We start from the raw sequence: 15,725 nt of genomic DNA on the forward strand, positions 1-15,725 counted from the left end.
TCAAGAAATTCACTCAACCCCTGCTACCCCCAATGCACTAGGCATTGTTTATTTCCATCTAAGAGATGAGAACGTTCAGAGAGGTGACAGAGTGTCTTAGAGTCCCCCACCTGGATGGGGCTGGGGTTGGAGCCCAGGCAGCTGTCCCCGGACCCACAGTCTTCACCCCTGGCTCTTCCCAACGCCCTCTGCCTTCTGTGACATGTCAGCTTCATTCCCTTCTTGTGGGTCCTGTCTCTTCTGTGACAACACTTGGAGCTCCCCATTCTCCAGGTGCGAGAATGAAGGATAACAATAAGTAGAAGAACCTTGAAACATCCCACTTACCAGCTTTGGGCAGCTGTTGAACCCAGCTAATCCTCGGTGTGAAAGAAACACTAGTACACTCGCCTGACAAAGCGTCAAAGAAAGAAGTGTCTGTAGAGCATTTATCACCTTGCCTGCATGTTTCACACCTGATAGACGTTCTTCATTACAATTATTCAAAACAACCAAAGAAAGGATCTCACACTATAAAATCAAGCCATGTTTTCTCAACTTGTAAGCAAAGGCCACATGCCAAGGAAACTATGTTCCGGTGTATGTCAGGCCTTGTCTACCACTTGTCAGGTGAGTTTATGTTTGAGCTTCTTGCCTGAAGGCACTCCCAGCTCTAAGAATTTCCTGGACGAGTGTCTCAAAAGAACCTACATGTCAACCCCAACATAAAGATCTGAGTTTCAACTCTTTCTGTCTTTATTCCACAGGCTTACAGAGTTGATGAGAAGGCTGCGGAGCAAGCTCGGTGGGAAGAGGCCTCCAAAGAAACAATCAAGAAAACCACCAAGCCCTGTCCCCGTTGCCATGTGCCTGTTGAAAAAAATGGTGAGTCTGGGCTGCCGAAAAAGTGAGGATTTGGTGAGCTCTCCTTGGAGAGCATGAGCTGTGTAGTTATAATAGGAACTCTAGGAGGATATGTAACTGAGGAGCTCAGCACTCAGGGAATTTGGAGCTATTGGCCAGAATGCAAATCTCAGCTCTCCCAGGTCAAGTTTTTTAACTGCCTAAATCCTCCTCTTTCGAGTAGAGATGAAAACAGGAGCTGCCGCACAACAGTAGAATCGTGAGATGTCACGCATGGCAGATACTCAGCCAAGTGCCTGGCTTAGACCATCAATAAAACACTAACTGCCCTTATTAGTATTAATTATTAACAATGTTAGACACTTTGTATCTGGTAAGTTGTCCACTGGTGTAGCCAAAAATATATATATCAGGGAAACTTCCCAGCCTAGTATTTCTCAGGATTCTGGTATCTAGAGTTACTCAGTAGGGGAAGGGTTGCCAGGTCATTCCTATTGGATGTCCCTCTTGGATAGTAACAACAACACAAATAATTAACTCATATTGAGCTATACTGGATGCTTATCCTAAGTTCCCTGCAAATATCAGATCATTTAACGCTCACAGAAATCACAATATATTCCCATTCACAATCTACATTAGCAACTCAGAATTCCTTTTGTAAAGAAATCTGTTTAATTTTGTTTAATTACCTGGTTCCCAAATTTTTTGGCCATGAAATTCTTTTTTTTTTTTTTTTTCCTATCACACCAGTTTATATACCTTTGAACACCAGCATGCACTTGGGGCTTTGGTTTCTTCAGCCTTGCTGTGGGAGGTTTAGTGCCTTATATTATTATGACACTTGCCTGCTTCATTAAAATATCCTTTACATGTCTATGTTTCTCAGTACACCTATTCCTTTAGCCTTTTAGCAACTACTGTCTAAATTTTAAGAATGTAAAGTGACCATTTGGAGATGCCTCTGGGTTAACCTACATTAACTGCAGTCAGTCTTTTCGGAGCCCACCTGTAGGCCCTGCTTTGTGTGGGTTAACAGGCTTAGAAACGCAGGATCCATATTTGAACGGCTGTCTTCTTAACGGCACTCCAAACCCAAGACATCACCCCCCAGGAAGGGCTGGTGTACCCCCCTCCGACACACACACACTCAGTAAACGCCAGAGGCCACCGTGGCAATGCCGACACATGGGGGAGCTCGCAGATGGAAGGACTGTCCTTCCCCTCCCGTCCTAATGGACAAGTAGCCCCTGTAATTAATCCAGCAGGGGACACGGAGGGAGGCCCCCTCAGCTCCACGACGGTGCGTCCACGCTGTGGCTTCAGTTTCTCCCCTCCCCTTGAGCTTGCGGGTCTGGGACGCCGGCACCGGGGTCCCGGCAGCCGGGTCGTGTGGCCCGCAGTGGTCAACGCGCATCCTCCCTGCTCTGCGGCGCTAGTCTGTACTCAGAGTTCGGCTTTGGGCTGCCGGGTTCACGGTGATCGGATACCTCGCATCAACCAGTGGGGCACCTGCTGCCATCCATCTGGAATGTGCCAACCAGCGTAGAGCCATCACAGCCCGGTGCCCGGAGCCCGGAGCCCGCTCTAAGCGTGAGACGCACGTGCTCGTGTGAGCTAGCGGCAGCGGCGTGGTCACGGGTGAGAAATAAAACGGAGCACCAGGTACACCTCTTCCCACGTTCTCCTCACGGAGCCTTTGCTGCGCCTGCGTGGTGGGCAGTGAACCAATGGCTCGCCGGGGAGTGCAGCCGGCAATCTCAGGAGGGGCCCGCAAGCCTCCGTTTGCTCAGTTGTGTCCTTCAGAAGGTCTGCATCAATGCAAACAAGAGAGCACCGAGACAGCCCAGGGCAGCAGGAGTGGGCTCCGCTCAGGCCAAGTCCCTGGCTCAGAGACCATGGTGTCCTGGAAGTAAACCAAATAAATGTGTGCCATGATCCTCGCGTTCCTCTGTGCGCTGGAATGCGCCTGGAAGGTGGGCTGGCATCCCCTCGGAAGAGAGGACGTCACTGGAACCAGGGGCAAGAACTCTTGCGGTCCTCATCGCCCCGGGCGGTGCCGCGTAGGCAACTGGAAGTCAGAGAAGATGCAAAGAACTTTCACCAGGCAGGGTATGCAGCGCTGATAAACACGGGCCAGTGCCCCGGTTCACACGGATTTCAAGAATGCACATTCAGTAGTAAGAGACCATTTTGCTATCACCGAAGGGCAGGAACATTGCCTGTCTCTCCCCTGGGCCCAGAAGAGCACCTGACAAATACTCCTTGAATTAAAAAGTAGCTAGTAAAGGGGATAACACGTAAACAGATATATATATTTTTAAGACTTTATTTGAGAGAGAGAGAGAGAGAGAGAGAGCACAAGCAGGGGAGAGAGGCAGAGGGAGAAGGAGAAGCACACTCCCCGCTGAGCAAGGAGCCGGATCCGGGACTCGATCTCAGGACCCTGGGATCATGACCTGAGCAGACGGCAGACGCTTAACCACTTAACCAACTGAATCACCCAGGCGCCCCCTGATTCCCGATTTCTTTGAAATATCAGGATTTACTATAAATGGAAAGCCCTGATTTTTCACCGATAGATTTTTAACCCATGAACAGAAAAGCTGAAACTTTTAAGCTTATTAATAATAAGCTATTATTAATCTAAACTGTTTTTAAAGCATACAACAGAGAAAAATGTGAGCTCTATGGGCAAGAAAAGCTGGTTTCATGATCTCATTCTCAAAGTAAATTCATGGCCTGTGTCATAGTCATCTGAAAACCAGAAAGGACTTCTTCCCACAGCAAAGCCACAAAGAAACATCAGGCTCATTCCCATTTCAAACACAGGCTAAGCCTCGCTGCTCCTCACTCCTGCCATCATCAGTCTGGGAAAGCATCTCCCTTCCCTTCCACCTCAGACAGATGAGATTCTGCTTCCATTCTCTGATCAACAAGTGCCTGTTGCCAGTTAAATCTCCCATCGGGTCCTTCAGGAACTTCTACTCCCTCATTAAATCTAATGAAAGAGTCGCTGGCCCCAGCCACGGTGCTGATATGCATAGGCGCATCAGTCAGTGGACAGAATTCTCTAGGAGGGAAGCCATGTTTTCTTCATTTAGATGCCCACAAAGTCCGGTGAAGTTGTCAGCAGCTTCTTACTCACATCTATGTTATGTTGGCAAAGCTTTCAGAGTCAGAGTCCCTGGTGCTTCTCCATATTATGGGAGCTAGCATATTGCCTTGCATCTATTAAGCACCCGGGGAAGTTATAAGAAAGTTAATAACATGAATATTCTCTTCCTAATTCCTTTCTTCTTCTTCTGTGGAGCCATCGTGGTTCTAGTTTCTATAATAAAATGTTATTTGTAATGTTAGTATTTTTGAGGATTTGGGTATTGTAGGAAAACATTATATTATTTACATCATAAGCATATAATCATTAAATATGTATTGAAAATTATACAGTCCTGGAATTGTGTAATCCTAAATGGGAAATATTAAGATAAAAGTATCATAGGTGAGTTTTCCCTTTATTTTCTGCATATTTATACTTTAGAAGTAGCAAAGTAGGGGATTTTAAATGCCCTTAAATTATCCTACGACAAATTCCTTTAGTTACATATTCATAAATATTTTAAATCAGTGGAAGTTCTCATGCCATATTTCTAATAATAAAAATAAGACAGTATGGAAGCAATTACCTGGAAAATTGGGCAAGAAAAAATGACTTAACAAGATAATTGGTAAAATTGAATAATAGAGCATATCCAGTGTTATGTCAGATTCAAGCAAAGAACTGCTTTTGCCTGAATTATCTAGGAAATCCAGTCAGAAACTGTTCTCTGCATCTAACTTCATATAAGTAACTTCCTCTGCACTCCACTGCAGACTCGATGTCTGAGCCCCAGAAGCAAATAAAAAAAATGAATTGCACAAATGCAGGAAGGGGAGGAATTCCAAAATAAGTCCCGGAATAAGGGACCGTTCATCTCATGCTGCAAATGCCCTGTTCCATGAAAGAACAGACCCTGGGTACATCTCAGGCTTTGCCAGTTAGAATCACTTGACCTTGAGAAAATTCTACAGCAGAGTAACACTCCTACTCACTCAGTGCTTTTGAGGAGTATTGAGGTCATCCATGTAGAGTACCTAGTTTCTCCCATCTTAAATACAATTTCAGCAGCATTAAAGAATGCATTCTCCATTTAATACTTATTTTATTTTATTTTTTTAAAGATTTTATTCATTTATATGACAGAGAGAGACATAGCAAGAGAGGGAACACAAGCAGGGGGAGTGGGAGAGGGAGAAGCAGGCTTCCCGCCGAGCAGGGAGCCCGATGCGGGGCTCGATCCCAGGACCCCGGGATCATGACCTGAGCTGAAGGCCGACACTTAACGACTGAGCCACCCAGGCACCCCTCCATTAAATACTTTTCATACTGCTTCCCCACCTCCTTTTTCATGAACTTTGCCAAGCCACCTAATATTATAGGTTATATGTTAAATAATTAAATATATTAACATCTATTTAAGACATTAAACAGTATACATTTCAATAAGGAATTGACCCCGACTGTGAAACACAAAGCATTTGTCTCTAAATCCCATTTCAGAAGAAGTAAATAAACTCAGATTTATAAATAAAATTTGTCCTAGGTGGGAGTGGCGTCCCTCACCCTCGCTCCTTTCTTAATGAATGAACGTCCTAACTTCAGAATGCCCTTGGTTGGCTTGTGACATCCCCTTAAGAAAGTCATTTCTGGAGCAGTGTGTGGGTGCGGGACGGAGTGTTCTCCGGGTGTTTGCCTGTGTCCTTTGTCTGCCCGCAGGAGGATGCATGCACATGAAGTGCCCACAGCCGCAGTGCGGGCTGGAGTGGTGCTGGACCTGCAGCTGTGAGTGGAACCGCGACTGCATGGGAGACCACTGGTTCGATGTGTAGCCTCAGCCCCGCGAGCGGGCGCCCCCTGCCGTCCAACTTGGAAACGTACAAAGGGTCCTGCCATTCCCTGCTCTTTCTCCAAACTCCCTCTCTCTCTCTCTCTCTCTCTCTCTCTTTCCCTTTCTCTCTCACGCATGCACACGCACACACACACACAGACACAGCACCCCTCAAGCTCCTTCCAAAACCACTAAAACAAAGTTACAGGAGAAGCTCCTGGGATCCCTTTCTTTGTGCCCTCGAAAAACAACAAGAAGTATCCTCGGGCCTCAGCAATACACAGACCGCGGAGCACAGAGGAAGGTGCGTCCGCGTTTTGTAAGGATTGTCATTCTCGCAGGAATTCAAGTCACACTGGGTTTAAGTACGCAGAGAGAGATTTCTCAGGTTTAATTTCCTGCATTGTACCTTCAGCAAAGATTGGGAAGAAGCCGTTGGTGAGGAAATAGTTCGGAGGGACTATTGTCAGTGGTTCTCTATAAGACGGCCGACAGTGGGTTCTGGGAACTATATTCTCGGCTTTAAGAGCAATGCTCTTACTTAAATTTTCAGAAAGCATCTATTCCCAAAGAACCACAGGCAATAGTCAAACTCTGTGTTTATCCCTAAGAATTCTACCTTTATATATTGCATGGATGGAATATCAACTATGCATAAATCAGCTTGTCAACTAGTGAGAAATTATGGAAGTTAATTTGAATGTTGAATGTTGCCATTATAGGAAAGAAATCAAAACTTCCTGTACTTTTCCTTCCATTTAATTATTTGAGACCTTAGGAAGAAATTGTTTTTCTGAGAATATTATGAAGTCTTTAATTTGATTTTAAACATTCACTTTGCAGCTTGGGGAATAAGCTAGTACATTTGGCTTCACTGTAAATTTAATGGGGAAGGTGCCTGTAGAGGAGACATTTTTAGAAATGGTTTTATAATGATTCTCAATGTTAATAAAAGTGCAGGGTGTTAAGGCAGAAATCTTTAAAGAAGGAGCATTTCTAGGGATAACAAAACAGAACCAAGACCAATTCTGTACCAGGAAGGTTATGCTCCTTCTGCACCTGCTCGGTCCCCCAAGCCGCATGCTCCAGGGGCTCAGACCCCCGAATGGATTACTCCAAGGAGAGCTCTTCTCTAGGACAGTAGAGTCACACCAGAAGATTTCCTCATGTTGACCCGGATCTAAATGGAGTGTTTATCAAGTTTTCAATTTTTTTTTTTGAGGCATTCACAACACATCAAAAAGAGATGTGTTTACACCAAATGCGGCAGACCTCATTTCCTATAGCACAGTGTACAGATGAAAAAGTATGACCACCGTCTTTGGTTCTCATTATCTGTCTTCTCAGGGCTTTTCTTTACAGACATAGCACCAGAAATCCTTGCCGGAGGAGAGAGGGAATGACCTCAGAATATTTCCCAAGGACATCTGTCCCTCTGTCCCTACCTATCTTCCCAGGGACCATCCTGCCTGATCACCCTTTTTTTCCCCCCTCAGAGGCCGGTCCTGGGACAAGATGGGGTGTGGCAACCACAGTGGCATTAATCAGCCTCATTTGGCTTCGCTCTCTCAGAAAATCCAACCTCCCCAACATGATCCCAAAGCTGCCAGACTCATGTCACGAAGCCTTAACGATCATGGCGAGGGAACGGAGAGCCAAGTATCTGTAAACGTGAGAAAAAGGAAGGTCGCTGGGCATGAGCCCACATGTCCCAGGGGCTGGTATCAGTGAGGGCACGTTACTGACAATCCCTGCAAGTAGCTTCTCACACTGACCCAGCAGGACAAATCAGACGGCTCCCTCTGTCATGTGGAGCACCCAGCATTTTATAGCCACTATAGCTCTTGGGTTTAGTGATGCTGTCCTGACTGCTTCCCTCCAAGTCTGTGTGCTGTGTTGGGTGTGCGAAGCCGGAACAGGGTTTGCTGTCATGGGTTCAGGCACGGTAGAAGTTTCTAGGGCTTTGCTCCTTTCTTTTGGTGGTGGTCTTTTTTTTTTTTTTTTCCTCCAGAATAGAATACTGAGACAAGTTAACAGGAAAAAACAGCCTCTGTAAAGGAATGGGAAATCACAAACCACTATAAAAGAACATGCTTGAACATGAAATGTGTAACTGAATGTGAATATATCAAAAGCATAGAAATAAAATCTTTGCAGAAGAATCTTTATTTTTCTCTGAAGCGTGTAAAGGAATATTTGACAACTATGTCTAAGGTTGTACTCAAATTATCAATAAAAAGCATCAATAGATCTTTTGAGTCCATCTCTGAAAATAGATTTTCGTTAAATGCTGGGGTGTTGGGAGGGTGGACACCTTGCTCCAGGAGCCTCCCTCGGGGCCTGAAGGGATCTCCTGGCCAGGCAGTGGCTGTTTTTATCTAAAAAGCAAACCATCCATTTAAAATCTAGCGGTGACTTTCCTGCTGTATCAGCAAACTTTTCTAGTAAATGTTTAATACAGAAGATTGAGTCAGGAAAAACCACAAGGATTCTCTGTGTAATGTTTCAGAAAATCTCAGTGACTTTGCATTGCTCTCATCGTGGGCGTGGTGACACTGCATTTCTTGAGAACTATTGCAGTGGCTGGAATGAGTAACAATGAGCCTGTGTTTGAGCAATCTGGAATGGAACATTCTTGGAGAACTCCTATCCGTATATAAGGCAAGCCGCACACCATGAGGGCCTGTTGGTGCCAAGCACCACAGTAAATGCTCTGGAGAAACACGAAGTTTCTAGGAGTGATGGCCCTGGTATTGACACTCATCTCCAGGGTGTAAATTAGAGACCTGATACTGTGGATAGAAACGAATAAGCACAGATGTGGAATGCTTATTTGAGAAGAAACAGCAGGTGTGGGGAAAAGCCAGCATCGTTGGTTGGGTGGTGTTACGTGCGCCCACCACCATCCTTGCTAGGCCATTCCTAGTACCGTGGAGAGTATCAGTGCTGGTTTTTAAAAGAAAGCCCTATTTCAAAACAACACTGAACCCATCGTCCAGTTACCTGCTGTGAATAGCTGTCCATTCACAAATATTTAAAAGTTTTCTCTGCAGTTTGGATAATCATGCAAAAAAAAAGCTGAGAAGTATTGTCCGGGAAGACATTTGGCACACAGATGCATGGCTCTATCTTGGTGGGCTCACAGTGTTCCCTGATCTCATCATCTGAGGTGTAGGCTGAGAGAATCAATTTTGTTAGCATCAGAGGTAACTGGACCCCAGAAGACAGACTCACACGAGTCCAACTCATAAGAGAACAAAGTACAAAACATAGAACATCAATTTAAATGTATATTTACAAGGAGAAGCTCTTGTCCTGATCTTCACATGTGCTTTTCCATCTGCCTAGAATCTTTCCAACCTCTTTCTTCACACCACACATTCCTCCCCGCTTTGGCTGGCCAGCCTCAGATCTCCATTTAACCAGCTCCCCCAGAACCCTTCTCTGCCCATCCTGGCCTTCAACTGAAGGTCCTTCCTGGCCTTCAACTGAAGGTTCCCACGGCCACACGACTTCCCACATCAGAGCTGTGTGGTGTTTTTCCCAGTGCCAGCAAATTCTCCACTTCTCCACACAGCAACGGGGTGTCCTACAAGTCAATTCGATTCTGACATTACCTGGAATGTCAGGCCCTACAGGTAAGAGCTCAGTTTCACCAGACCACCCCCACGTCACACATGGCCCAAGTCCCCGGTTGCCAACTATACTGCTTATTGACGGGCTATGAATCTGGGGTCCCCATGAGCCCCTCCTCAGGCTCAGTCCCTCACTAGAAAACTCACAAAACTCAGGAGAGTGCTTTACTTACTATTACTGGCTTGTGATAAAGAATCCAAACTCAAGGATCGCCCGAATAGAGAGGTGCATGGGCGGGGATGGGGTGGGATTGGGTGAGTGTGCAGAGCTTCCGTGAGGCCTACAGGGGCACCACCTTCCCAGCAACAACTGGGAAGCTCTCTGAAACCCCTTCTTTAGGGGTTTCTACAGAGGTTTCATTAAGCAGGCACAATTGATAATATCATTGGCCATTAGTAATTAATTCCATCTGCAGCCTTCTGGAGATGGTTAGGGACTGGGGCTGCAAGTTCCAGCCCTCTAATCATGCCTTGGTTTTTCTGGCAAGCAGCCCCCAGCCTAAAGCTATCTGAGACAGCCCCCCCAACCACAGATAACTCATTGGCATGCAAAAGACATTCATGGCTCCAGAGATTCCAAAACTTTGGGAGCTATGTGCCAGGAACCAAGTATATATGTCTTATATTTATTTATATTTATTATTTACTTGCCTATATATATATATATACACACACACATATATATGGGATATATATATAGCTAAGGAACTGCATTTTGGAATTCTGAGCAAATCTACATGGAAAATCAAACTACAATGGAAAGCATCCTTGCTGAGCCTAGACCGTGCTCAGTGACTTAGCTCGATGTGTGGACGAGTGACCCCTGGACAGATGTATCATTTTCCATTACAAATGTACATCTGACACAGGCTAGGAACCCCTGGTCTCAGATCAGGTAACCTTACCTCAAAGAGTTAGTGAGCTATGTGGCCAAAGGACTGTACTTTTGAACTCCTGTTATGACTGCATTACCCCCCTCCCTCTCACTGCCCCAGTGAGCTCACCTGTACCCTGGCTGTTCCGAAGGCTCTCCAGCTGTACAAGCAGAGGCTCACTCCCCTGTGTTTCCTTTCTGTAGATGGTTTGTTTCATCCACAGTTCTTGGATTTTTAATTCCAACCTCAGACGGACTTTAATGGCATTTTTGAAGGATGCTATTCAGCATCAAATCTCCACTCAGTATTCTTTCCCCGGAAAGTTTTCCTTATGTGTTTATTTTTATTGTAAAACAGTTATTCCATTATTACATGCTTGTTTCAGAAAATAAAGAAGGGGAAAGGAAAGAAGAAAAACCACCATCTAGAAATAATTGTTTTGCATCTTACATATTTCCATTTAAAAACACAGGATGAGCATCTACCTATGTCAATAGATTTCTACACTGACAGTTTTCCAGGACCTCATCATGGTCTCCCATATATATACTAATTAAGTTAGCAAGTGTATCTTTTAAGCTTTCAGATCTAATTCTAAAGTGTGTTTTTTGTATGTAGTCATTAAACAGTCTAGACATGAAAAGTAGTATGCAGCCTGAAAAAATATTTGCAGTATAATGTTAAGTAAAAAGGAGTTTACCAGAAATGTGTGTGTGCTGTCACTGAAATTATTTAAGAAATTCTAAAAAAGAAATGATTGAAGTACATACATTAAAATGCAATTTGCTGTGGCGATAAAATTATATGTGATTTTTTTTTTTACTTTCTCTACTTTCTGTGTTTTTTTGGCAGTGTGAAAATATCACTTTAAATGAAAATAATAGTTTTTTAAATATCCCGTGACAGTGAAAGCGTCTCATATTGCTTGCAGCCAAGGAGTGAAGATTTTCCCATCAATAATTCTGCTCTTGGGGGCGCCTGGGTGGCTCAGTCAGTTAAGCGTCTGCCTTCGGCTCCGGTCATGATCCCAGGTCCTGGGATCGAGCCCCGCATCGCATCGGGCTCCCTGCTCCGCGGGGGGTCTGCTTCTCCCTCTGCTCCCCTCCCCCCACCCCCTGCTCGTGCTCTTTCTCTCTCTCTCTCTCCCAAATAAATAAAATCTTTAAAAAGTTTTTAAAAATAATTCTGCTCTTGAATTACCTGAACTTTTACTAAAATAACAAACAGTAGATTAGAGACACTCTACTGCTTCTTTCAAAAGAGTTCTACCAAACAAATTTGGGAGAAGTGGGCTGGGAGAGGAGTTGACTCTGGGAAGGCGCGAATCTGCTTGCAGCCCAGCGTGGAAGCAGCATGTGTTTCTCCTGCTTCTCACGCACCTGCTCTGCAGAGGGGAGGTGTGGTGGGGCTGGGAGGGTTCCTGGCTCCTGGAAAGACTCTTGTTCCCTAAGAAGGCGAGGAAGTAGAAGTTTAATGTGCCAACTTAAGTGGCCACTTCTGCCTCATTAATATAAAAGAAAAATGGTCTTATGTTTCTGATTTCTCCCTTTTCCCAAAGCAAACTCAATCGATTTCAGGAAGCTATAATGATCCAGTGCAGCTAACAGAGTGTGTGAGAAAGACGTGAGCCAAGATCAAATCAATGTCATGAAAGGGGTGATGACCTTGTTTTGTTCGTAAGTGATGGGAAATACAAGCCTACTTCTCTCTTTTGTGAAGTAAATCGAATAAATTGAATGAAGTCATTTCAATTTCTTTTAATAAGTTGGAAGACCGTCAGCTCCCCTGCTCCTTAGGGGCGGCCTGCCTCTGCAAAGTTTCCCCTGATCCATCCACAAGCCCAACCAACCAAGAGGCCAACATCTTGGATACTGATGCCTCCCAAAGGAGCTTATCTCACTAAAAATAGGGGCTGCGGAAACCACAGCAAGCCACTGATACTCACGCAGGACCAGGGAATGGTATTCTAGAATCCCTAAATTCTGCGCTCTCTCTCTGCACCAGCAGCTGGCTTTATTCTCCGGCCATTTGTCATGGAGACATTCAGATTTCATGATCTCACACACATTCTGTGCATTATCCCAGCGGAGTCCCCGCTCTCTGCAGCCCGTTTCCCTGCAGTGATCTCCAGCTGGTGTCTGAGTCGGGCCCCCTCTTTCCGGAACCACACGGCCTGCTCCCTCCCCCGCTCCCTGTTGGCGCTCACTCACTCTCCCTTCTCCACACGATGTTTCTCCACATCTTTCACCTGTATCTGAATATACCATGCATTTGCCTGTTTATGGGGTCTCTGCCTGTCTCCCCTATTAGAATGTTAGCCCCAGGAGGGCAGCTCATCGATGCAACTTCTCTTGTAAACGATAATTAAAGAACAGACATCAACAATCATCCGCCAAGGGGCTCACGCCCACCCACCTGCCCATTGACCACCTGCCTCCAATCTATGCAAAAACCACCTGACTGAAACAGTTAACCCCTTGGGGAGTAGTGTCAGAAACACCAAGTGCCTTTGCACAAACTGTTATTTAGAAGCATTGCCACTGGGGCGCCTGGGTGGCTCGTTGGTTAAGCATCTGCCTTTGGCTCAGGTCATGATCTCAGGGTCCTGGGGTCGAGCCCCGCGTTGGGTTCCCTGCTCCGCGGGGAGCCTGCTTCTCCCTCTGCCCTTCCCCCTGCTTGTGCTCTCTCGTGCTTGCTCTCTCTCTCAAATAAATAAAATCTTTTTAAAAAACCGAAATATTGCCAGTGTTCCTTTTAATTTGGCTGTAATCAAAAAGTCACAATTTGTTTTTATTCTCTTGTCTTTCCCATTTCACGTTCCAGGTGAAGATTTTCCATCACCAGATTTTCTGGTTCATTTTGTCTTGGTCACTCCAACAATTTTCAGGAGGTGGGTCTCCTAACTGATTTAGGACAGAGTCTCCCAACCGTTTTTATTTATCGTTTCTAAGACAGATTCCGTCAGAAGTCATCTGAACAAACATGTCCTAGTGCCACATAGTTTCAACGATAAACTCTAATACAGAACCGTTTTTCAGTTTCTGATGTTTTTCAATGAAGTTATCCTTCAGAGGGATCAGGGAAACACGCGCTTGTCACAGTGTCATCTGTGGTCAAGGAACTTTGAACGTAGGCCATTCTTACCCTGATTCTCCTCACATTGAGAGACACCTAGAACTGTGCCCAGCGGTTGATAACCGTCAGCGATCCAGCATCAGCAGCATCACCTGATTGTGTTGGAGCCACGGGTCTGTGCCTTCTCATTCAACCCCGTGGGAGAAGCTTGTGTGTCTGGCGGAGTCACGGAGGTCACCTGGGAAAGAGTTACAAGGACCAGAGACAGGGTCTCATGATCCTCAGATCCGCTCTCTAGCTGCAGCAAAATGTTTATTTGAACTGCTTGCCCGTGTTTATTTATTCCTGCCCCTGATTGTAACACTGATGGGAAAGAAAGCTCTTATGGAAATGACAACCATAGGGTTGGCCATGACCGTGCAAGGCGGCCAGAATGGTCTGCACAGGTGCTCCAGTAACAGCATCATTACAGCGGGAGGACCAGAGCTCAAGTGGATTAGAAGCAGGAACATCAAACACCGGGTCAGCAAACTTTTTCTGTAAAGAGTCAAATCATGAAGGCAGTTGACCCTTGAACAACATGAGTTTGAACTGCACGGGTTCACTGATATGCAGATTTCTTTTTCCTGATAAAACAGCACGGTACTATAAATGTATTTTCTCTTCCTTATGATTTTTTTGACCATGTTTTTCTGTAGCTAACTTGATGGTAAGACTACAGTATACAATACATATAACATACAAAATGTGTGTTAATCCCCTGTTTCTGTTATCAGTAAGGCTTTCTGTCAAAAGTAGGCTATTAGTTGGGGCGCCTGGGTGGCTCAGTCAGTTAAGCATCCGACTGTTGATTTCAGCTCAGGTCATGATCTCGGGGTCACGAGATCGAGTCCTACGTCAGGCTCTGTGCTCAGCGCAAAGTCTGCTTGAGATTCTCTCTCTCTCTCCCTCTGCCCTTCCCCCTGTGCTCTCTCACTCTGTCTCAAATAAATAAAATCTTAAAAAAAAAAAAAAAGCAGGCTATCCGTCATTAAGATTTGCACAGATCTGCACAGATATGTGCAGATCTGTGATTGTGTAGGGTGGGGGGTTAGCGCCCCAACCCCTCACATGGTTCCAGTGTCCACTGTATTTTAGGTTTTACGGGCCATAAATCTCTGTTGCAACTACTCAGCTCTGCTTCTGCAGAGTGACAGCCACTCAGACAACATACGAATGGAAATGTATGGTTGGTTGTGTTCCATTAAAATGTTAAATACAGGTGGTGGGTCCCTCTCACAGTAACTGAAAAATAGTTTTACAGATTCAAACATGAAGGCACAGTAAAGGGAAACACTAATTTTTTTTCAAACTTGTGTTATCTATCCAACAAATAATTATTGAGTACTGAATCCTTTGGGCATCAGGGTCACAAAAATAATGACAAGATTGCTCTGCTCAAAATTCTGACAAACTAGCAGACGAGGCAGCTACCTAACAACAAGGAAGTCGGATGGATGCTCTCACAGAAGCTGTACCAGATCAAGGTCTGGCGAGGAAAGGAGGAGGGGACGCTTCCCAGGCTCAAACTGAAAAGGAATGGGGGCGTGTGGCAGGTGGCCAGCAGCAGGGAGAGGAGGCTGGGCACCAGCAGCATCAGGTCGCACAGTCCCCTTCCCGCGTGGGTCTCGGAGCCGGAGTGACGAAGGAAGACAGGGCCAGAGAAGCAGGTGTGAAACGGATCCAGATGGAGACCGCTGAGAAGTTCCTACTCCATCTCATGGACAACAGGACACCACTGAGGGAGTTTAAGAAGGGCAAGGACTCTACCCAGTCGGTGTTTTAAAAAATTCATTCCATTGGGGTGGCAAAAAGAGACCATCTGAAGACTTTTCTCCAGAGTGGGTTGAGAGGAGCTTGGGGCCAGAGCTGAGGCAGGGCAGTGGCCACGAAGAGGAGACACCCAATATGTATGTAGGTCTCCAAACCAATGCCTGTTGGATCCAGGAGCAGAAATAGGAGGTGAACAGAAAACTGAACAAATCCAAATAAAGTCTGGAGCTCAGTTAATAGCATTGTACCAATGTTAATTTCTTAGCTTGACTAAATCGTGCTGTGATTATGCAAGATGCTAAAATTAGGAGAAGTTGTATAAATAAAGAGGAATGCTGTCTACATCTTTGCAACTTTTCTGTAAATCTAAAATTACTCCAAAATAAAAAGACTAAAATTTTTTAAGAAGTATAGAATTTGGTCATCAGTTGGATGTGACAAATGAGTGAGGCAGAGAGGGTGAAACCGGGCTTCTCTTGGATGGCTGTGGGGCTGGCGGAGGAGAGCACAGGAGGAGGGCCACGTCTGTCCTAGAAGGATGGTTTTTTGTAGCCCTT

General features: G+C 45.3%; 1 protein-coding gene across 1 annotated transcript in view; it reads left to right on the plus strand.

Annotated features, from left to right (window-relative positions):
- PRKN (parkin RBR E3 ubiquitin protein ligase) overlaps positions 1–5,830 on the plus strand; it is a 1,301,937-nt gene extending 1,296,107 nt beyond the window's left edge. Inside the window, exons 11-12 of the mRNA XM_028103346.2 lie at positions 747–864; positions 5,660–5,830. Coding sequence (XP_027959147.1) covers positions 747–864; positions 5,660–5,772 — 231 coding nt within the window. The 3' untranslated portion in view covers positions 5,773–5,830. The remainder of the gene's footprint in view (positions 1–746; positions 865–5,659) is intronic.
- The last annotated feature ends 9,895 nt before the right edge of the window (positions 5,831–15,725 follow it).

The sequence above is a fragment of the Eumetopias jubatus genome, unplaced genomic scaffold, assembly GCF_037043125.1.
Source record: "Eumetopias jubatus isolate StellerSeaLion01/CBP00866 unplaced genomic scaffold, mEumJub1_p1.0 scaffold_6, whole genome shotgun sequence".
Lineage (NCBI taxonomy): Eukaryota > Metazoa > Chordata > Mammalia > Carnivora > Otariidae > Eumetopias > Eumetopias jubatus.